This window comes from Thermobia domestica, chromosome 1 (assembly GCF_964235325.1).
Source record: "Thermobia domestica chromosome 1, izTheDome1.hap1.1, whole genome shotgun sequence".
NCBI classification, from domain to species: domain Eukaryota; kingdom Metazoa; phylum Arthropoda; class Insecta; order Zygentoma; family Lepismatidae; genus Thermobia; species Thermobia domestica.
The window spans coordinates 350084403-350107941 of record NC_137454.1 but is presented as its reverse complement, the minus strand read 5'-3'; the positions used below and the strand labels follow the sequence as shown (position 1 = coordinate 350107941).

At 38.4% G+C, this 23539-nt stretch overlaps 1 protein-coding gene across 1 annotated transcript; it reads right to left on the bottom strand.

Moving 5' to 3' along the window:
• Positions 1–776: 776 nt before the first annotated feature.
• LOC145664039 (uncharacterized) lies at positions 777–6279 on the bottom strand. Its single transcript, XM_081730365.1, has 2 exons — positions 6133–6279; positions 777–2776 (listed from the first exon to the last, which is right to left on the bottom strand). The coding sequence occupies exon 2, from the start codon at positions 2708–2710 to the stop codon at positions 881–883; it is 1830 nt and encodes a 609-aa protein (XP_081586491.1). The 5' UTR covers positions 2711–2776; positions 6133–6279; the 3' UTR covers positions 777–880.
• Positions 6280–23539: the final 17260 nt, after the last annotated feature.

Below are 23539 nucleotides of genomic sequence, written 5' to 3'. Positions count from 1 at the left end.
GATTCAAGATAGTAGGGTTTCATGATACTTAAAAGGTTCTGAAACAATGGCGTATGGAAGGGGACTCTGGGTTTTAATCCAACACTCTTGTGTAAGATATTATAAAAAAAAGTAAATATGAACGATATTAAGATTGTATACAAACATCTGATATGATATGACTTTGGAACCCCTCTCCATGACAAGTCTACATACGCCACTGTTCTGGAACGAATTGATTTGTTAGATCGCGATACCACATTTTTTTCTTTTTCAGATTAATCGTTCCTGATCGTTACGGTATTTGTCCACCACAGAGTTCACTTGGCTTGAGCGGGGATAGAACCAGTGACCATACGCACCAGAGGTGAACGCTTTATCATTCTTTTAAAAACTTCCAGACTTTTAAAATTTTCTTTCTCAATCGCTTGGTCAGAACTACTAGACTCGACAGGGACACGAGCACAGAAACATCGAAGAGAGTTAAAATTTCAAAAGTTCTCCCACTAAGATTCGAACCCGGGAGCACGTACAACAAAGGCGCATGCACTAGCCACTAGACCAGCAGAGAGAGCCAACACTGTTTCACCGCGGTCTTCCAAATACTTCGAATAGTAAAAGTTTCGCTAATCATGAAGCAATCACAAGAAATTACATATATACCTGTAAAAGCAACAATTTTTAAGAGTTGCTTGAAAAAAAAAATCTGAAAATGCTCTGTGCCATTGAATATTATAAACCACTCCTGGTGTAACAGAAAAAAAGTGGTTCAAATTACGAAACGTTAATGTATATGTATAAATATTTATTCATAAAAGAGTAAAATACAAAATAAAACAAAACAAAACAAAAAGATATCAAACACGAACACAAAAGAATCCATTACATTAGAAAAGATGAATTATATCCAATCCCAACACATACTAGGAATGCATTTGTGGTCGAGACAATGACGCTCGGTTAAAAGCTGTAAGTCCAAATTCGCACCCAGTGCCTTTTCAATGTCTGAAAATTCGTACGTGTGCAGGAGCCAATTTAAATTTCCCAATTGTTTTACTCGTTTATTTTCACGCAAGAAATTAGCTACGTCCCGGAAAGTTCCCAAAGTTTCCCCATTGAAAATAAAAAGGCAAGTGAGCTCCGGAGAGATATCCTTTAGCTTCGATAGAAGATGGGTACACGTTTCGGTGCAACTTGTAAAATGAGCTGCTTCCAGATGTCGAGCTGCTGTCATTAATCTTATGAACGCCTGCTCGCTTACTTGGTTACCCAGATGAACATATGAAAGTTGCTGAAATGGTGGGTCTGTTAAAGGATCTATCACGTTACTCCAGTGCACGAAGAGACAGTTGGTGATCAGAAGATTGAGTCTTGAGCAATACTTGGCAACCAATGCTAAATTAAGTCTCAGCTGGTCAATTGACTGCCGAGCGGAACAACACAGCGTCAATTCTTTCAATTTGTGCCCTTCCTGTTTGATGTAACCATAAAAGTCTTTCATCCAGCTACTTGTTGACACAATGTTACATATGTGCAATGAACTGAGTACTGATAGGCACTTAAGAACAGATGGTTCTTCAGTCATGTAAGATATTTGTAACTTCTTCAGTTTAGGACAAAGAGACTGCAGCATATTAACATTTCGCTTCGACAAGGAATACGTATCAAAGGACGTAAGACGTAGTTTTGTCTGCGATTCACATTTCATTGAGCGAATTTTATACATTTCTAGAGCTTCCATAATCCTATCGTTACCTATTAGTGCTTCAAGTGCTTCCATATGTTCTAAGAGTGACAGTACGCCCAAAGTGGTAACTTTTGTGAATTTAATATTAATTTCACGCAAACTATTACAGATTAGGTTCTTTCCTGAAACATTTATGCTGTTCATTTTGTTGAAGAAGGTCTCTCTGTACCACTGCGTCCATCCTTTCTTAAATTCTCGTAAAGAGGCAAATTCATCGTCAGCTTCGTCTTTGGTAACAATTTGACAATCTTCAATGTACCGTCCTTCAATAGGTTTTTCTCCAGTGCAGTCGTCTTCTATTGTTTTTCCTCTAATGTCCCAAAATGGCTTTTTGCTGTCCCCAATGTCAATGTTAGCATTTATCAATCTCGCTATTCCTTCATCTGTTACTTGATAAGATCGTGATACATCTAAAATTACCAACTTTGTACACGCCAAACCAATAATCATAAGAACATCGTCATTTGAAATATATTGTACTTTGAGATGCGTTAATTTTGTACAAGAACTAAGTGCATCATGAAGTAGTACGCAACTTTGTGGCACAAAACATGGTAGTCGAAATTTATCATCCGTCTCAAGCTCCAGAGTCTTCAAACCTTGGCCTTCAAGCATTAGAAGCTTCAGAAACGAATCTAAATGACTACAGTCCTCCAAATCACCGAAGATTCTGACTTTGAGGCTAATGATATCTTGTGACAATAACAGATTCACAATGTACAGAATAGTTGGGTAAACCTCTTCGTACATACTGAAGCCTTTCGGTGTGTCGCATTGTCTGTAGGCTTCGGTTATAAGGTCAGTTCTCACCGACCCAGGAAGCTGTTGAAGATATTCGCGAAGATCTGTCAGTCGCAAGAAGCGATTGTAAAAAGGGTTTCTGCAAATTAGAATTTGTAGAGAATGACACAGTGTAATCAAATCAGAAACTATTGCTCTGCTGCAAAGAGTTTTCAACATGAATGGACTGTTATGATGAGGCATTGTATATTAGTGTTGAAAGTTGATTTAGTGTTTACGAAGGCACAAAGAATTCTTCTTATTATTGAGCTGAAAAAATTAAAAAAAAAATACATTTATTTAATCCGTTCATTAAGAAATAAAAATATGTTATACATTCCTTAAAGGAATTAAGGTTATTTCATTTTTTAAGCCCCTCATTGCATGTTGCATCTATTTTACGAACCTCTATTACAATTTGATAAACAAATTGTCAACACAACAAGGAAAAGAAATACATAAATAATATATTTTTTTTTTTTTTAAATCGAGCTACATGATATATTATTCACGCAATTAATGTCTGGGATTTCTGACATTTTTCTTTAAAATTATCTAATCTTTGTTAATTGTCCATTCTCTCTTTCTCTCTCTCTCTCTCACACACACACACACATAGATATCTTGAAGACAATTTTGACAGAAGAGGCCAGTGAATGAAGCAATGGGGGGGGAGTTCCGGCAGAGGCGGTTCTAGAAGGTAAAAACTGAGGGAGTGGCCAAAACCCAGACTATGGTAGGTATATCATAAACTTTCAAAAATAAATAAATAAATAAATAATAGCTTAAATTATTTTTGTCACTCAGAAAAGTGGGGGCCTAGGCGTCTGGTCCCTGACTAGATCCACTACTGCGTTCGGGAATTAATCCTTCAACAAAATGATATGAAAAAATAAAAAAATGAAATGAAATCTTTGAGTTTTACGTCCCACGGTTATGCCGGTTAGGCTAAAAGAGACGGTGATGATGAGAAATGAGTGAAATGAAAAAAGTGGGAGGAAACGGGAGTACCCCGAGAAAACCCACGATCACGGTGTTTGTTCACCACAAAGTTCACTTGGCGGGGGCTGGGACCCCAAGCACCAGAGGTGAACGCTCTACCACTGAGCCACCGCGCCCCCTATGAAAGAATAAGCTTGTGTATACAGTGAAAGGGATCACGAACTCTAAATTTTCAATTTCGTCCGTAGATGTCAACTGCTGGAAAACGTTTGCTGACATCTAAGGGCAAGATGTGTAACTTCCATTAATTCTGCAAGAAACTAATTTTTAAAAAATAGCTTTTTTCAAGAGTTATTGTGTGCACTAACGGACAAATGTAAGTAGCCATTACCCGTTAAGATTTTAACAGATTGATTATGTTAACGAACTTGACGGAGGTAATCGCTCTAGCTATCTATTACCGAAAACAGAATTCCAAAATTCGCTTTCGTGCAAGAGATATCGTGAGGAGTAATTGACATACTGACAGATACATATACAGGGTGATTATAATTAAAGTCCCACTTTCAAAATGTTGTAAAAAGAAACCCACTCTTCAGAATGACTTCAAATTTGAACTGAATCGTTGAACAAGAGGAAACGATGACACTGAAAGCGGCATAACGAAAGTGGATTCGGCTTCAAGTGACATTTTAAATCGAAATACGATGGCTTTGAGATGACTTGCACATTAAACCCGCTGTACTCTTTAATGTGCATGATTGTTTTGGTTTTGTGACGACAAAAATGACTTCCAAGTCATTCAACAATTATGGTAATGTTAGTGGAACGCTCATCCACCGCTGCAAGGTCGTACGACTTTGGAAAGAATCGGTTTTTACTTATCCTTAGGCCAAAAAACTGCATAAATGAGTCAAAAGCCGCATAAAAAGCACATAATGATTTGCTGGATAGATGGATAAACGCATTTTCACAAATTTTGTTAACATTTTTTGTTGCTTTTGTAATACAAGTGAGGCATTACCATCAGATATTGTTTATATGGTTTCTCTCTGAGAAACACAAAATAATTTCTAAATTTTTATCATAAGAAATGTAAAATATGTTTTAGGAGTCTTGCTCTATCTCTTATAAAATTTCTAATCATTTTTAGATTGCTACTTGAAAAAGTACTAACATACAAAATCACCACAATTTCACACTATATGAAATACAGCATAAACATTTTAAAAGAAAAACATGAGTGCGAACGCGAGTCCAAATCTAACTCAATCGCGATTGAGATTGACAAAGAGATGTAGCGGTTTACGTTGAATATAACAACACTTTAGCAACAAAGTTGTTTTAGATTATCCTCCAATCAAGAAAAAAAGAACGGGTTGTTTTTCGTGATTAAGAGATGACTAAGCGAGGGACGAATATATGACCTGAAAATCGGGTGGTACCCACTAAAATCGGATAATATGGCAACCCTATATACACCTGTATAAAGGATAAAGCTGCTTGCCCTACTGATTTCATTCTCTGAAGACATTATCCAAAACATTAAAGAACTTCTTCAACTTAGAAGGATTTAAACCAGACCAACATTGTACACACGCTACGCTCCTACATGCCAAAACTGAAAGCCGCCTCAGATCTGCTCAGCAAATTTTCCATCCTTATAGAATTCTTCTCTGTATTACTATCATAAGGTCAAGAAACCTTTTCAACCTTATTGCTACCATTGCCTTTTCTCTTATCCCTTTATTATGTATTAATAGCAATAAATCAATAAATAAATACTGGTACCCACTTCTAATATACAGTATATTTACTATACCTAAATTAATGTCCATCAATAGATGACGTTACCTTCTATAGCCAGCCCATCTATTGATGGAATGAAACTGGACTTAAAAAAAGAAGAGTAACATATTCAGTAGCTGTTAACAGTGATCAAAATTTTTCCTCTCGCCTTCTCCCCTTCTTCTAGTGTACAGTCCGCAGCAAAAAACCTGCAACATGAGCATATAAGTTTATTGTGAAACGACGAGGTCTTTTGCTCCAAAATAAGTGTACAGGGGAGGACGCCGAAATTTCTCCTGACGTGATTCGTGCCACTTAGACGTTATGTTGATTCCCTGCGCTGTTACGCGTAGTTTCACAATAAACTTGCATGCTCATGTTGCAGGTTTTTTGCTGCAGACTGCACAAGAGCGTTCACTCCCAGATGGGAATATATGCAGTTCAGTTTCTATGTCAATCTATAGGTTTACGTCCCACTTGGCTCGTGTCACTAGTCTAGTGGCTAGCGCGTGTGCTTTTACTACATTATGTTCCTGGGTCCGATACTGGTTTCCTACATTGTGTAGAATTTCTCTGCCAGTGAAAATTAATATACTAGACAATCCTCTTTCACATACACTCACTCATTTTAACTGTAAAAATACCATTTCTATGACGGACTATTCTGCACCAGTACTGTACGAAATTAAAAAAAAAAAAAAACGTAGTGCAACATGCCATGGAAAATTATTTTCAATTAAAAATAATATATGAACATTTTCTGGTTTGAATCATGGAGCCAAATTACGCCACTGGTTTTGTCCATTTTATACAGGTACTAACATATAATAGTAGTATATTGACTTATATATAATAGTAAAAATTAATGTAAAAATTAGGTTTATCATTTTACTTACAGATGGTACTAATGCATAGAATATTGAACATCTTGAGTCACAATTTTTGTCCTAATATTGTATAAATTTCTCTGTAAAATATTTAAAATAAGATTTCGATTAGGCCGTGGAAGAAAGGGAATAAATTATGAGAATTTTATATTAGAACGTTTCTTTGGCAACATACAAGAGGTTCTGTTTATTGTTATTGAAAAACACAATTACTAATACAAATAAAATGGAGGTGGTAGTTGTATTTCCACAGGTATACCACGTAATGTTGTATTTTGGAAATCCGTACATGCTTACCGCAACTTATATATGATAACTTGATTAAAATACAATATACCGTCTGTTCAGAAAGTAATGGGACTGACCGTCACGCGGCGCTCCAGTAGCCAGTAGCGCGCTCTCCGGCAATGGAATTTGTAGTGGGGGTTCTAGGCTAAGCAATACCCTGGAAATCAGCTTTGATCCGACAAGGATCACGCGTGGCGCAAAAGCAGGAACTAAAACTGCTACATCACTTAAGCATACTCAAATTAGGTAAAAGGAATAAATAAATGACCTTTTTTCCTAGAAATACCAAAAACTTTTACTTAAAAATACAGTATACACCACTGGTATTGTATATTTCCAGTAACAAAATTGACTCAATTTGGTTAGCTGATTTTGATCTTTTTCATTTAATTTATTATTTATTTATTTATTTACTTATATTATTTTATTATTTATTTATTTATTGTATAGCAGATGAATCGAGTCAAGTCACTATGTACTGTACACAGATACTGGGTTTCTGGTTTTCCGAAGTTATACCGGTACGATTTCCTTTCAAATAAATCATTTTCATATACAGTGAAACCTCTCTAAAGCGGACAGCCATGGGGAATCAGAAATTGTCCGCTATAGAGAGGTGTCCCCCTTAGAGAGGTTTCAATATCTTCCTACGTAAATTAGTACAAGGTATTATGCAATTAGAAAAATATTTTTGCATGAATCATATATTTACAAATATTACCAAAATGTTACTGTACCTGCATTATCTTGCGCCATCCAATACTCTATGTTTGAGGCACAACATAGAAATAAGATGTTATAGTTCTCTGCACTTCACACTTATTGCTACTTACTACGTTTTCCGTGTATTGCTTTAATTTGTGAGTTAATTGCAGTCCAGTAATGACTTTTGAGACAATATGCGTACCCGTGGGCAAAAAATACCAAACTTGTCTTTTGCTTAGTTCGAGATTCCAGCGGACAGTAGAATGACTTATCATCCCAAACGGCGGGCAACTGTCAATCACTTCTGTATCTAAAACAGGTTGGGTGAGAGTAGAATGCAAGCAAAGAACATGAGGATGTAGTTAAACCTACTCCTTTCCTCTTGAGCAGATAGTTGAGAAGGCAAAATGTTGTCCCAACTTCATGCGCTTCCTTGCTGACACACGTATGAATCACAAAAAAATGTATTATTTTTTACTGTACTTTTCAACTTGTTCCTAGAGAAAGTGTCCGTAATACGGAAGTAAATAATACCTATAAAAGACAGGGAAGACTGTTCGTGTCCGTACTAGAGAGTGTCCGCTTTAGAGAGGTTTGCCAATGTGCTTTTTCCTATTACAGTATTTGGGGATTACAAAATATGTCCGTTATGGGAGGTGTCCGCTTTATAGAGGTGTCCGTTAGTAGAGGTTTCACTGTAATTTCATTTTAACTAAGCATACGTATATTTTCACATATTTTCTTCTGTCACCCGTAAATTGAAATATAATATTTTTAATAAAATACTATAATTTGCAATAGTAATTCATAAAAGGTTCGGATATCGGAGAATTTTTGGAAGGGATCTAGTCCTTCTAGTTACAAGGTTGCTACTAACTAATCAGTAACTGACCTCGCGAAAATATGGATGGACACTCTCTGAGGTATGAAAACGACAGCAAATAAATTGATGAGGTTTTTTCGCATTAACTCCTTGAGTTTCAAATTTTGTTCACTGATTCACAGTTGAATAATGGCATATATAATATATATTTGTATATCCTTCTAACGTACTCCTAATCAAATACACATATTGGAGGAGAACCCTTGCTCTCAGCCAATAAACAGACCACTATTTCAGAGATGGCGTGCGTCATGAAAACGACAAACTGACCTACTTCCCACCGTGACCTACGACCCATCATGATCCACCATTCCCGTGATCTACCACCCACCATGACCCAGTCCCTAATAGCACAAGATGTGGTAGGCGTGTGCCATTTAGGTGTCCCAGCATACCTTTTACGCACCCGACACTTGACACATATGGTATTCATGTGATACATATATACTTCAGCTACCTAAAATTTTAGGTACCTGTTACACCTAATTGATATTTGCGACTGGGCCTATGTACAACAAATGTAACATTTATATACCTGGCTCAGTTTCGCACTGTGACAGTCATTTGTTTTCATGTCATCACTTGGGACATATGTCTTTCATGTTCTAGGTCCGTCCTTTACGTGCATACTTTTTCAGATACTTATGACACATAATTGATATCTGCAGTGACGCACGAATAACAGTCAGCTGTTTGTATTTGCTCATGCGCAGTAACATGCAACCGTTTCTTGCACTTTCTGCTCCACTTTCTGTCCCTGTTTCAAATGGCAAGCGATAATACATATGTATCGTAATCTTATTTTCAGTAGTGACAAATTGTGGACCTGAATGCAGTAGTTATGTACGTATATGGTATGTTAACTGTTCTATTTGTTTTTTGAATATTGTTAGGTTGTATACTTTCTTGATGATATGCGATGGCGAAATTTTATTTGGGGCTGTTGAAGACACTCTAAATTGACTTTGCGCCTTTATTTCTCTGTTTTACTTTTGCAATGTTAACTTATCAACTTAAACTACTCTTGCACTCAGGTATGCAATTTCTACACCAGAACCCCTTCCCTTCCATAAGCAGTACCCTTGGTGAAATTGATCATTTTGATTAAGTTCTTATTCACTATCCCTAACATATGCAAATAATTAACTGATCACATATGTATGAAAGATTCATCTTAATTTTTATTCATCACTTATGTCATCTCTTTCTTGTAAATTCATCTCCCAAATTTGATGCATTTATTGCGTCTAGCTCACAATCGCTTAGAAAGAAAGAAGCAACAAATGCATCAAATTTGGGAAATGAATTTGAAAGAAAAAGATGACATAACTGATAAATAAAACTTAAGATGAATCTTTCATACATATGTGATCAGTTAATTATTTACGTAGTTAGGGATAAGAGTAAGAATGTACTCAAAATTATCAACTTCACCAAGAATACTACTTATTTAAGGGGTTACGATATACAGACGTACATTTGACAAGTGTCATTTAAGTCCTTTGAGGTGTTTGAGGTACATAAAGTACATGCCAGGCACATACATAACACGTACTTAACAGCCCAAACAATGCTATCTGTACGTGATTGGATTGTACACTCATGTCCAAAATGATTGTCGCATATCTATAACTGTCTTCTTATAAGAATATAATTTGATAATGATTTTGCAGGATACTTTTAATACTGATAGTATGTGTATAATCGGGAAATTTCACAGGAAAAGAATTATAAATACGAAAATTAGAATGAATAAAACAAAATTCTGGTAAATAACAAGAAAAGTTTTATTTTCGTTTTATTGTTCTTATTTACTGCTTTTTTGACATGAAATTTGCCACATACAAGTCTATGCCGATTATATACATACTAACATTATAAGAAATACCGTGCGAATTCGTTATTAAATTATATTCCTACAACAACATATTTATAAGACATGCGACAATAATTTTGGACATGAGTGTACCTAAAACGCTGTGGACGATATTCGCTTCTGCCAAGAACATACCAGGCACGTTCCCAGGTATATGTCAGCATGTGCCTAGAGGCGGACATAGACTGTGACTATCACTTGTCATTCATGTGATTTCTCTCTCATAGGTACATAAGGGACATACTGGGCACATTCCCACGTACCTGAAGGAACACAATAGGCATATGCCTGTTATGTAATAGTGATGTTAGGGCTCTGACCTACTCCGACCCACCATGACTCACTCTGATCCACCAACCACCAAAGCCCATCTTCAGCAACTGTCAACGCCCTCCTCTCAACTAAATAAAGAGTTTACATTTGTAATAAAACAAAGTTGTGAAATTATCTCTACTCAGATTTTTAATTTCTACAGTCAATCTCTCAACAACCGCTCTGTTACAATACCGGTGCGTTTGACCTTCAAGACATAAAATGGTAAAGTGTTTGATGTGGGTCATATTACGATGAATTTCAATACAATTATCGTATATAATTATTTCCTTGTTGAATTACAGATACTTTTCGGTAGAAAATAGGATGAAGTTTTAAAGTCTCAAATCTAGGTAAAGTAGGCCAACGTAAAGGGGAAAAAAGTTAGTGTAAAATTCGATTGTGTCTTGACAGCCAAGTAGTAAGTTCTATTGCTTCTATTACAATTACAAATAGACCTATCAATAACCAAAAATGCCTGAAGGTTTTTTCACTCACTATAAACGTAGCCAAGAAATTTCTGTCACTTTTCCACCCACAGCCTTCAAACATCAATATGTCACCTAAGATGTACCTGGAAGATCAAAAATAGTCTCCATCAGCACCAATCACCTTCTGTCAACTTTCTGGAAGACCATGAATTCCATCGCGGTAGACCTTGATGGGCCACGAAGCGAAGAAGGTTTCAAATGCATTTTACACCTCTACTAGGAATTTCAACTGGCGTCTTTTAAGGTGATTGTCCAAGGAATGGAACAGGTGATAGTCGGACGGTGCAATGTCCGGGGAGTGTGGCGGATGCAGTAGTGCTTAACATTCAAGGCGGAGAAAGGTGTCCCTAGTCATCCTAGCCACGTGGGGCTTAGCGTTGTCCTGTAACAGGAAGACCCCCTTTGCGATTCAGAAGTACTGGCTCCGGCGTTTTGAGTTTTTCTTGAACATAGCTCAACTACTGATAATACACAGTTACATTGATGTTCTGACCAGCTGGTAGCAGTTCCCGATGCACGATGCCGCGAGCAGTCCACGAAACACACAGAATAACCTTCTTCTGGTGCAGTGTTGATTTCGGCTATTTGGAACCGGTTCATGGGATGCTAACCAATGTTGACGGCGGCGTGGAGCTTCGTACAGAACCCATTTCTCATCATATGTCAACACCCTATTCAGAAATGGCTCCTTCCTCAGACAAGACAGTAAAGAAATACAGGTGTCTGCTTGCGTTGCCTTCTGGTCCAGAATCAAATCATGTGAGACCCATCGACTCAACTTGTAGTGCTTTCCAAGTTGATAGAGGTCCTGCCGAATGGTTTTTCCACTCACACTGAACTATAGTCCCAGTTCCTCACATATCCAGCCACTGTTCGTCTCAATTGCTGCCTGAAGATCTTCATTTTGCACATGTTTTGGTCTTCCGGCACGTGGTGCGTCTTCTAGTGTTTCGTTACCGACCTTAAACTTGTTAAACCACCGCTGCGCTGTCCGCGTATTTACGACACCCTCACCAAAGGCCCGGCATATCTTCCGCCCCGCTGCAGCGGCATTTGACCCCAGTTTGAACTCGTACAGCATACACGCCCTTATGACGCTCTGTGAAGGTCATATGTTCACTCTGTCCTTACGCAAGTTTACGGTGTCACTGAACTGCCACAACCAGGTAGTATGTTGGATATACATTACCCATAGCAACGACTGACCTTCGCCTTATCTCCATTCGCATTCAACTCTACGGTGTGAGGGCCAATTGAACACAGTCCTCCACAAAAAGTGACAAAATTTTCTTCATTACCTTTATAGGAATGAGTCCTGAACCTTGAACTTATATATTTCCTGGAATGGTTTATCGAGCAGGTTCCAAAACAGGTTTCAATTTCTTGCGCGGTAGTTGCCATATCCGTTTAGGGTTAAAAATATATAGAAGAACTTCACTTATATGTCCTATATACAAAGTGCTCCATATGACCAGTAGGTAATATAGACTGCTTAATTATATCCTATATCAAGGTAATAAACCAAAAAATTGGTTATGTCACTATAAATATCCTAGTGAACCTCACTATCGCGCCCTAGAGTTAGATATACTCATCTAGGCAAGTAAACGGAAACAATATAAAAAAAGGAAAAAAATGGATGGCTTGGAAGTAAATCGTAGGCAAATTTAAAGTGTTCAGAATATGCTATCTACAGTGCACTGAGCAGAGTCAGTGGGTTGTAGTGGGTCGGTGGGTTCTAGTGGGTAATAGTGGATCATAGTGGGTCGATGGGTTAGAGTGGGTCAAAGTCGGTAGTAGATCGCAGTGGGTCACGTCACGTTTACCTACGACCCACTGACTCACTCCATCCTGCACCATTTGTTTACTTTTTCCGACAGTGAAAACCAAATTAATCAGTGTCTCCGACGAATGGAAGAAGTTACATTTCTATGACACCCAGTTTAAAGTGCAATTAAAGTTGCAATGTATGATATACGAAAATCAAGGGGCACTGAAAGCAACTGCAATTGTCCTGAAAATAATTATTATTAAATTTCCCTGAGACTTAAATATCCCTTTTCGTTGAGATTAGCCAGAACAGGAATTAGGCAGAACGGGAATTCCTTTTCTGTCTAAAGATAAGATCAAATATGTTCTACAAAGTTCTAAAAATGTCATTAGGCAGAAATGGAAGGAACCCTTATATTTATGCATGGCATAGTTTGGAAGAAAAAAAAAGTTGCGTTTCTCCCTAGACTAACGCAGTCTTGCAATATTAATTATTTCAATTTGTTTGAATTGAGCAGGAATTGCTGATTGTTTTATTTAGCCTACAAGTATCTAGAAAAAAAAACGTCAACATAATTTTATATTCTAGCATTAGAAGTTTCAGTAAGTGCTAATAGATTGCACCACATGTTTATAGTCAACAGCGAGAAGCATTTGTGTAGTGTAAGCACTTTCACTTTTGTGCGTTAGATGGCGGGAGTTTATTAAACCATTAGTCAAGACATATTGCGCTTAAGAAACATTAATATAAATTGTCAACTTGTTTAATCGGTAAGGGAGAGAATAATATATATCGTCACGTATGGCAAGATAGCCCCCCCCCCACTTTAGAAAATTGAAACAATGACTAGGTCATTCGTTTGTACTACGTTTGTACCGTTTGTACCGAAAATATTTTCGTTTGTACCATTTTCCTTATAGGGTTACTTGAGAGGTCAACTGGGGGGGCTATCTTGGCGCCAAGATAGCCCCCCCGTATCACAGCAAAAAAATTTGAAATACACCATTCGAAAGCAAATCGTTTGTACCGTTTGTACCGAAAAAAGTTTTGTTTGTACCCTGATAGTTTTCGAGAAACAGGGGATGACATTTGGGGGGGCTATCTTGGCGCCAAGATAGCCCCCCGTATCACAGCACAAAAATTTGGAATACACCATTCGAAAGGAAATCGTTTGTACCGTTTGTACCGAAAAAAGTTTTGTTTGTACCCTGATAGTTTTCGAGGAACAGGGGATGACATTTGGGGGGGCTATCTTGGCGCCAAGATAGCCCCCCGTATCGCAGCACAAAAGATTGGAATACACCATTCGAAAGCAAATCGTTTGTACCGTTTGTACCGAAAAACGTTTTGTTTGTACCCTGATAGTTTTCGAGAAACAGGGGATAATATTTTGGGCGGGGGGCTATCTTGGCGCCAAGATAGCCCCCCGTATCACAGCAGAAAAGATTGGAATACACCATTCGAAAGCAAATCGTTTGTACCGTTTGTACCGAAAAAAGTTTTGTTTGTACCCTGATAGTTTTCGAGAAACAGGGGATGACATTTGGGGGGGCTATCTTGGCGCCAAGATAGCCCCCCGTATCACAGCACAAAAATTTGGAATACACCATTCGAAAGGAAATCGTTTGTACCGTTTGTACCGAAAAAAGTTTTGTTTGTACCCTGATAGTTTTCGAGGAACAGGGGATGACATTTGGGGGGGATATCTTGGCGCCAAGATAGCCCCCCGTATCGCAGCACAAAAGATTGGAATACACCATTCGAAAGCAAATCGTTTGTACCGTTTGTACCGAAAAAAGTTTTGTTTGTACCCTGATAGTTTTCGAGAAACAGGGGATGACATTTGGGGGGGCTATCTTGGCGCCAAGATAGCCCCCCGTATCACAGCACAAAAATTTGGAATACACCATTCGAAAGGAAATCGTTTGTACCGTTTGTACCGAAAAAAGTTTTGTTTGTACCCTGATAGTTTTCGAGGAACAGGGGATGACATTTGGGGGGGCTATCTTGGCGCCAAGATAGCCCCCCGTATCGCAGCACAAAAGATTGGAATACACCATTCGAAAGCAAATCGTTTGTACCGTTTGTACCGAAAAAAGTTTTGTTTGTACCCTGATAGTTTTCGAGAAACAGGGGATGACATTTGGGGGGGCTATCTTGGCGCCAAGATAGCCCCCCGTATCACAGCAGAAAAGATTGGAATACACCATTCGAAAGCAAATCGTTTGTACCGTTTGTACCGAAAAAAGTTTTGTTTGTACCCTGACAGTTTTCCAGAAACATGGGATGATATTTGGGGCGGGGGGCTAAATTGGCGCCAAGATAGCCCCCCGTATCGCAGCACAAAAGATTGGAATACACCATTCGAAAGCAAATCGTTTGTACCGTTTGTACCGAAAAAAGTTTTGTTTGTACCCTGATAGTTTTCGAGAAACAGGAGATAATATTTTGGGCGGGGGGCTATCTTGGCGCCAAGATAGCCCCCCCGTATCACAGCACAAAAATTTGAAATACACCATTCGAAAGCAAATCGTTTGTACCGTTTGTACCGAAAAAAGTTTTGTTTGTACCCTGATAGTTTTCAAGAAAGAGTGGATAGCATTTGGGAGGCTATCTTGTACAAGATAGGCCCCGTAATATGTACTTTTTCCATGCCCATTAATAAGTATTATGTGCCTATTGATGTGAATTTATGTGTATTTAGAACTCTTGTTGTACATATCCAAATAAAAAAAAGGACTTGTTGGGAATAACGCAACGTTAAAATTGAATCGGCGAGTGGGAAAACAATGTGAGTTCAAAATAAGCCATTTTGAGTTAAAGGCGAAAATAACACTAAAGATGTAGAACTACACGTTGTAATGAAGAGCAGTACAATTTGGAAGACCTCGCACGTTATAGCAGATTGCTATAATGTCGATTGTACATTTGTGGCATTAACAAACGAAAGTTCTTTCTTCAAATATCTCAAAATGCGTTTTGTGGACTAGTACTGTTTTTCCGCTCAACGATTCAATTAAATTTTCTCTATTTGTGCCCTTTTCCGTAAATAAATACCGTAAAAAGAATAACAAAGTGTGTACAAATTCAGAAAGAAACTGGATTTACAGAAATAATCTTAAACAAAGAAAACTAAAAGATGAAATGTTTGCTCACCTAAACTGCGTCCTTCCACGTTTCAGCTTTACACCTACTGAAGAAATTAACTGTTTACATCTGTCACATTAACGGATCGAGAAGTTTGCCGCTTTCATAGACAATAGACGAAAGCAAATAGGCCATTGCTGAATAATACGTATTTACTTAAGGAAAAGGGCAGAAATAGAGAAAATTTAATTGAATCGGTGAGTGGAAAACCACTACTAGTCCACAAAACGCATTTTGAGATATTTGAAAAAATAACTTTCTTTTGTTAATGCCATAAATGTACAGTCGACATTATAGCATTCTGTTATAACGTGCAAGGTCTTGCAAATTGCACTGCTCTTCATTACAACTTGTAGTTCTATATTTTTAGTGCTATTTTTGCCTTTACTTCAAAATGGTTTACTTTGGACTCACACTGTTTTCCCACTCGCGGATTCAATTCTAACGTTGAGTTATTACTGAAAAACACATTTTTTATTTTGATATGCACTACCAGAATTCTAAACACAACAATTCACATGGATAAACATATTATACTTATTAATGGACATGGAAAAACTACACATTAAGGAGCCTATCTTGCGTACAAGATAGCCCCCAAATCTCATCCCCTGCTTCTCGAAAACTAACAGGGTACAAACAAAACTTTTTAGGCACAAACGGTACAAACGATTTGCTTTCGAATGGTGTATTTAAAATTTTTGTGCTGTGATACGGGGGGGGGGCTATCTTGGCGCCAAGATAGCCCCCCCAAATGTCATCCCCTGTTCCTCGAAAACTATCAGGGTACAAACAAAACTTTTTTTGGTACAAACGGTACAAACGATTTGCTTTCGAATGGTATATTCCAATTTTTTGTGCTGTGATACGGGGGGGCTATCTTGGCGCCAAGATAGCCCCCCCAGTTGACCTCTCAAGTAACCCTATAAGGAAAATGGTACAAACGAAAATATTTTCGGTACAAACGGTACAAACGTATTACAAACGAATGACCTAGTCATTGTTTCAATTTTCTAAAGTGGGGGGGCTATCTTGCCATACGTTATATCGTCATACATTGAGTATTATCGGATAATGCCTGTACATATGTATATCATATTACAACAGGTGCTCACCAAGAATTTTTTTGTTGGGAAGGGGTTCAGCGTTTGGAGGACGGTTTTCATTACTACAAGGCACTGTAGTATAGAACTGGTGTTATTCTACATCCGAAAAGTCCTGGCGGGAGCTCATGTGGTTCGGTTAATCAGTAGGTCCACGTCTCATATAGCCTCGCTGCTGAAAGGGACGCTAAACTAAAATCAACTCAACTCTACATCCGAAAAGCCAATAAATGATTGTGAAGTACTCCGATCTCTATACTCAGAAAATACATAACTAGAATGTTTTATATAAGAAAAGAAAAAAAGATAACAGATGAAATATAAAATCAAACCTTTATGGTAAGATACATTAATCTTCTCTGCGAAACAAGTATAGTTTTACAAAGCGTTGAATATATGTTGAATATACGAGGGCTATCCAGAAAGTAGATTACGTTTTGGAATAAAAAATCAACAAAGTATAGGAAACAAATTTTATTATATACAGATGAAACCACACACAAATACTACTTTTCGACATAGTCACCATTCAAATTAAGGCATTTATCGTAGCGATGTACGAGCTTGGAAATTCCTTCGTCGAAAAATTCGGCCGCCTGCGACTTCAACCACTTCGTTACCTCTTCTTGCAGCTGTTCGTCGTCATCAAAACGCTGCATAGCCAGCCACTTCTTCATTGCTGGGAATAGGTGGAAGTCGCTCGGTGCCAGGTCGGGACTGTACGGCGGATGAGGAAACAACTCCCACTGAAAAGATTCAAGAACTTCACGCGTGACATTTGCCGTGTGGGGCCGGGCGTTGTCGTGAATCAACAAGATCTTAGAGCTCAACATTCCTCTGCGCTTGTTTTGAATTGCTCTTCTGAGGTTTTGCAGAGTTTGGCAATACCTTTGAGCGTTTATTGTAGTGCCTCTTTCCAGGAAGTCCACCAAAATCACACCTTTTCTGTCCCAAAAAACAGTCGCCATCATCTTCCTTGCCGACATTGTTTGCATGCATTTCTTGGGTTTTTGGGGAGAACCTGTGTGCCCCCACTGCATTGATTGCAATTTCGTTTCACAGTTCACGTGTTTCACCCATGTTTCGTCACCAGTAACGATGCGATCGAGTAAAGAGTCACCATCCTTATTGTAGGCGTCCAAAAAGTGCAACGCTGCAGCCATTCGCTGATTTTTGTGGTCTTCTGTCAAGATTTTTGGAATCCATCTTGCACAAAACTTGTGGTAACCAAGCTTTTCGCTGATGATTTCGTGCAACAAACTTCGCGAAATTTGTGGAAAACTCAAAGAAAGTTCCGTTATTGTGAACTTTCGATTTTCACGGACTTTAACATCGACTTTTTCGACAAGTTCGGCAGTCACTTTGCTGGGTCTCCCACTTCGATCTTCGTCCTGAACATTGGTTCGGCCATTTTTAAATCTTATGACCCACTGTCGCACTCCACCTTCAGTGATAATGTTGTCCCCATACACTTCACACAGCTGCCGATAGATTTCTATCGGTTTACAGTTTTTTGCTGTCAGAAACCTTATTACTGCACGCACCTCGCAGCTCGCGGGATTTTCAATTAACACAGACATTTCAAACCGTCACAGTATCTTAACGGAGCACAGCACGAACCTCTCACTAGCACGGCTAGATGCCGACTGAGCTGCGCAACGCTCTGACCCCAAGATGGCCGCGCTAGCCCCGCCCCTAGCGGACACAGACGAAAACGTAATCTACTTTCTGGATAGCCCTCGTATGTTAAATTACGAAATTTTTCAGTTGGAGATTCTTTTGGAACCCCACTTGGGTACGCCCCGTGTATTACGATACCAGTATATAATCATAATTATCACTTTATTGAACTGTTCAAATTCTTTCAGTTTAACGTTCCATGATTACATGCCCTCAGGCCCGTAGCCAGCCCAAAAATTTAGTGGGGCCCAGTAGAAGTTAGGGGGGGGGCGACTCAATCATATTATACTTCATCACCATATTATAGTTCATTTGCAAGCCTACAGTGAAATTTTATGGTGACAGCCAAAGTTTTGGGGGCCCGGCCCCCCTTGCCCCCGTGGATACGGGCCTGCATGCCCTTTACGCTAAGGAAAACGATGATTAAAGCATGTAAATTAGGATGGAAGAATTGCTTGAATGAGAAAGTCGCAGAAAACGGGAGTACCCCGACAAAACCCACGGAGACTATGTTGTCCACCACAAACTTACTTGACCAGGGATCGAATCAGGGATCCCACGTACCAGAGGTAAGAGCTGTACCACTAAGCCATCGTGCCCTCCTATTGAACTGTTCATCTTTGATTAATTATTAATTGTATCATCAAGTTTCTGACAAGTTTGTGAGTTAGCATATGCTAAATTTAACATGTAGACCTATATTGTAATTTCATAAGTTCTTACTGTGTTTTCTCATTTTCTCTGCTTAGAGCCGAATGAAATGAAATAAAATATTGGAGTTTTACGTCCCACGGTTATGCCGGCTAGGCGAAAGGAGACGGTGATGATAAGAAATGAATTAAATGGTGGAATGAAGGAAGTGGAATGAAACGGGAGAACACCAAGGAAACCCACGCACACGGTGTTCGTCCACCACAAATGTCACTTGGCGCGAGCTGGGATCGAACCAGGGACCCCATACACCAGAGATGAACGCTCTACCACTCACCAACCGCGGCCTCCTCTGCTTAGAGCCGAATTAGTGTGGAAGGAAAATGTCTATACTGAGAAGTTAATCTTTCATGATTGTCTGTAAAACTGTTATTAAAATTATTTGGTATTAGCAGAATACCCGTTCTTTCGCACAGGAAAAATACGTTTAATTTTGGACTTAAGAGGCTGAACTTTGATTTAAATCAGACCCGTAGCCAGCCCAAAAATGTAGGGGGGACCGGTAGAAGTTAGGGGGAAGCGACGCCAACCATATTATAGTTCATTTGCAAGCCTATCGTGAAAATTTTTAAGGATGCAGTGAAAATTTAGGAGAGGCCCGGTCCTCCTAGCCCCCCGTGGATACGCGGCTGATTTAAACTAAATCGGAAGTGTCTTTGTTCGTCTAAGCAACCCAAAAAGTCTGAATTCGACACTAATATGAGTCATTTTCTATCATATTTAAATATCTCCACCCCTCCACTAAGTTGCGGGGCTGAATTTGGACTTAAACTGCATCGGAAGTGTCACGGTTCGTCTAAGCGACCCTGGATTCGACACTAATATTGATCATTTCTATATATCTCCAGCCTCCCCCTTCCCTAAGTTCTACCATAAAAGTGGAATGATTAAAACACTCCCAGTCCCGAACTTCATCTGTTGAGAATTTGATTGAGATCGGTCGAGTAGTTCAAGAGTTAAGTTACAAACATAGTGATTTTCATTTCTATATGTATAGATTGCTACAGTCCTCAAATTCAAAAGGTATCAAATATTTCATTTTTGAAGGAAAAATCCGTTAGTAGCAAAGACAACACTTGGTATATATTTGATTATAAACCAGTTGAGAATGTTCCAAGAGCATTGCCAGGACGAACTTAAAAAATATGGAGAGATGGAGCGGGAAGAATAACTGTGATTGTTCCTAGATATAAAAGTAATCTTTTTATCCGCACCTTCTCTTTCTCGCAAAAATTAGCAAAATATCATCTCTCTATGACTTACAGTTCTCGAGATATGGCTGTTTAAATATCTAGAAATTCTAGCTTTTTTGGCAAATATCTGGGGAACGGTAGCCAGTTAGCCAGTAGACAGTTAATCAGCGGGCACCGGTTACTATTTGGTACCAAAATATTTACCATCCTCTTAAGTATTGATCAACATCAATATCATCTCTCTACAGCTTATGGTTCCTGAGCTATGGCTTCTTAAATACCCAGAAATTGGCCATTGTTTGGCCAATATCACGGGAACGGTAAGTCATAGAGAGATCAATACCTAAGATGATGGTAAACATTCTGGTACCGATATTAATTGGTGGCCACTGGCCAACTGCCATTGGCCAAACCAGTGGCCAGTTGGACCGTGGTCACCGGTTACTATTTATTACCAAAATATTTACCATCCTTTTACATATTGATCAACACCAATATGATCTTTCTATGACTTACGGTTCCCGAGATATGGCTCTTTAAATCCCTGGAAATCGGCAATTTTTTGGCCGATATCTCGGGAACGGTAAGAGTGACGCGAAAAGTTTAATCACTTTTTCTAATAGTTTTCGATGCACTATCGAATGTAGGGTTCAAACTTGAAAGTCACAAATAACAGATAGACGGACAGACAGAGACAGACATAGATAATTCAGTAACGAACTTTCTAAGTTCATTGAAAATATGAATAACATTCATAAATCTTTAACATGTTGTGAAAACTAACTTACCGTCACCTTTTTCATTCTAGCTTCTTTCTTCTTTTTGTTACACTGTAATGCTCCATTCCTCTAGAAGAGTCGTTTCCAACTGAATGTTATATACGTTATTTTTATCATGCCAGGAACAAATGGCCACGCAGCTGACATCCCCATTGTTCCTCAATCAATCAATTCAACTAAATGATGACGTCACAATACCTAAACTAAGATGATACTCGTCTCGAAAACCAAAATCGAGACAAGTCTTTACAAATCGTGACGACACCGAGACTCAATGTATCAAGACTTCCTCGAAGCGAGACCGAGATCGAAACAGACATTTATGAATCGAGACGAGACGAAGCGTAGTCTGGGAAATCTCGGTCATGTTTCGGACATTAAGAAGAAGCCTCTGAACTTACCTTTATCCAAAAGTATCCCGCACTTTTCTTAAGGAACAAGGCTGCCGTTAGATTTCTTAAATGTACGACATTTCTGTTCTTCACATCTTTCTAAACATACGTAGTAATGGGCATAAGAGACCAAAGAAAATTTGACTCTGTGACTGTAAATGGATAACACGTTATTAATATACCATGATCCTATCACCATAGGCCTAACAAATCCTACAGCGCTGTCTACCACATTGGTCCGACGTTGGAGCGCGGTAAACATGTTTAATTACCTGAGTGAACGGTTCGAATGCATCACCGAAACTTCATACTGACGGCACGTATGTCTTTTTTCGGCTTCCATTAACCCAGTAAAATAAACCAGGTCTATCACCTATCACGTTTGCTACGGTGATGTTAGGTTTCATAATTACAATTCGCCGTTGTGGACGTTAAAATTATGCATATCTCAGCCTACTTTGATATAAGAACTGGTCGTTTCAAATATCAACAGTTCCTTAGCCAGTTTTGTTAGACTCTCTTTTATCATTTTCCATCAACGCTTTGTTGATCCCTTTTTACTTAGATATTGTATCTATCTATTGCCCTTCTTAGTTGATTATGTCTTACCACTAGTTGCGGATGCCGTTACCACCTACGATGCTGTTCCTCATGATGTGCCTAAGATACTGACAGTCTTTGATTTCCTTGCTTGAATTCATTACTTTCCTCTGTTCCTACATCGGTCATATCAAAATTTTATGATTTTACGACACCTACTGATTTCTAAGTTAAGCCTTCTAATCAATTCGAAATCTCAGGAATGAAGCCCCTGTCGCCTTTGATTCTTATGTATTCTTAAGATGATCGACAGCTCTCGTAAAATCAGAGAACGTACTGGTGTTAATATTACAGCGCAATTTTTTTTTATAGATACGTCTATTGGTTACCCCCCCCCCCCCCAAGGACGATATGTCGTATTTTACACTATCAATGTTGAGCCTATTACATATATCTCGCGTACTACTCAATAGAGTCTATTATCCGACACAGCACTAATGCACGACAGTTGGAGCTTACAAATACACATTGCATTAATTCACAAAGATTACGTACTGCAGCACATGATTGCTTCCGTAAATTTGATAACTATCTGAATTACATGTTTCAGTATGGATAATAGGTTACAGCACAAACTCTTAGTGCATATTTCTGGTTACCAGTACAGAAGCAGAATTTTCGGTATTACCTCAGTATCATGAAGCAAATTTAGGATCAACTTGAACTAAAAAGATAGCCAGCAATAAAACTGTAAGGTGTTTCCAATATGTTGATTGCATCTCTGAGTTACGAGACATTTCGTGAGCTCACAGTCTTTCGTGAGCTCTAAGATGAAGAATTTCAGTGTTTTGTATTTTAATTATACGAATATGGATGTTGAATATCACACTTCGGTACAGTTTTTATCACATAATTGCAAGCAGTGGCGGATTTAGAAGGTAAAAACTGAGGGGGGACAGGCAGTACCCAGAGTATGTTAGGTATACATAAACTCAAAAATATATAAATAATAGCTTAAATTATTTTGCCACTGAAAAAACTGAGGGGCCTAGGCCTCCCGGCCCTGGCCTTGATACGCCACTGATTGCAAGTGGAAAAAGTAGAAAATATACTAATATTTACAATGTGTACGAATTTGATGTAATGAAATAAACTATACGATTATTATTATTATTATTATTATTATTATTATTATTATTATTATTATTATTATTATTATTATTATTATTATTATTATTTCTATCAACATTCTGAAATTGTGTTTGGAATACATTCTGACACCCAATGTGACTCGCCAACTAAGTTCAGTTCAGGATTCATATCAACATCCAGCTTGATCGCCCAGGCTTGTTTATCTTCAATTGTGCGTATATTTGGCAAGCTCCCAAGAATCTGTAACCTTTCGTTAATAGTCAAGAAATTACGTATATCTTCAAATTTTTCCGCTATAGTGCCAAACAAAACAAAGAAACAATGCAAACAGGACGGTAGAGTAATTTGATTTAACTGTTTCAATAGTGTGTTGTCGTTACAGCCATAGATATG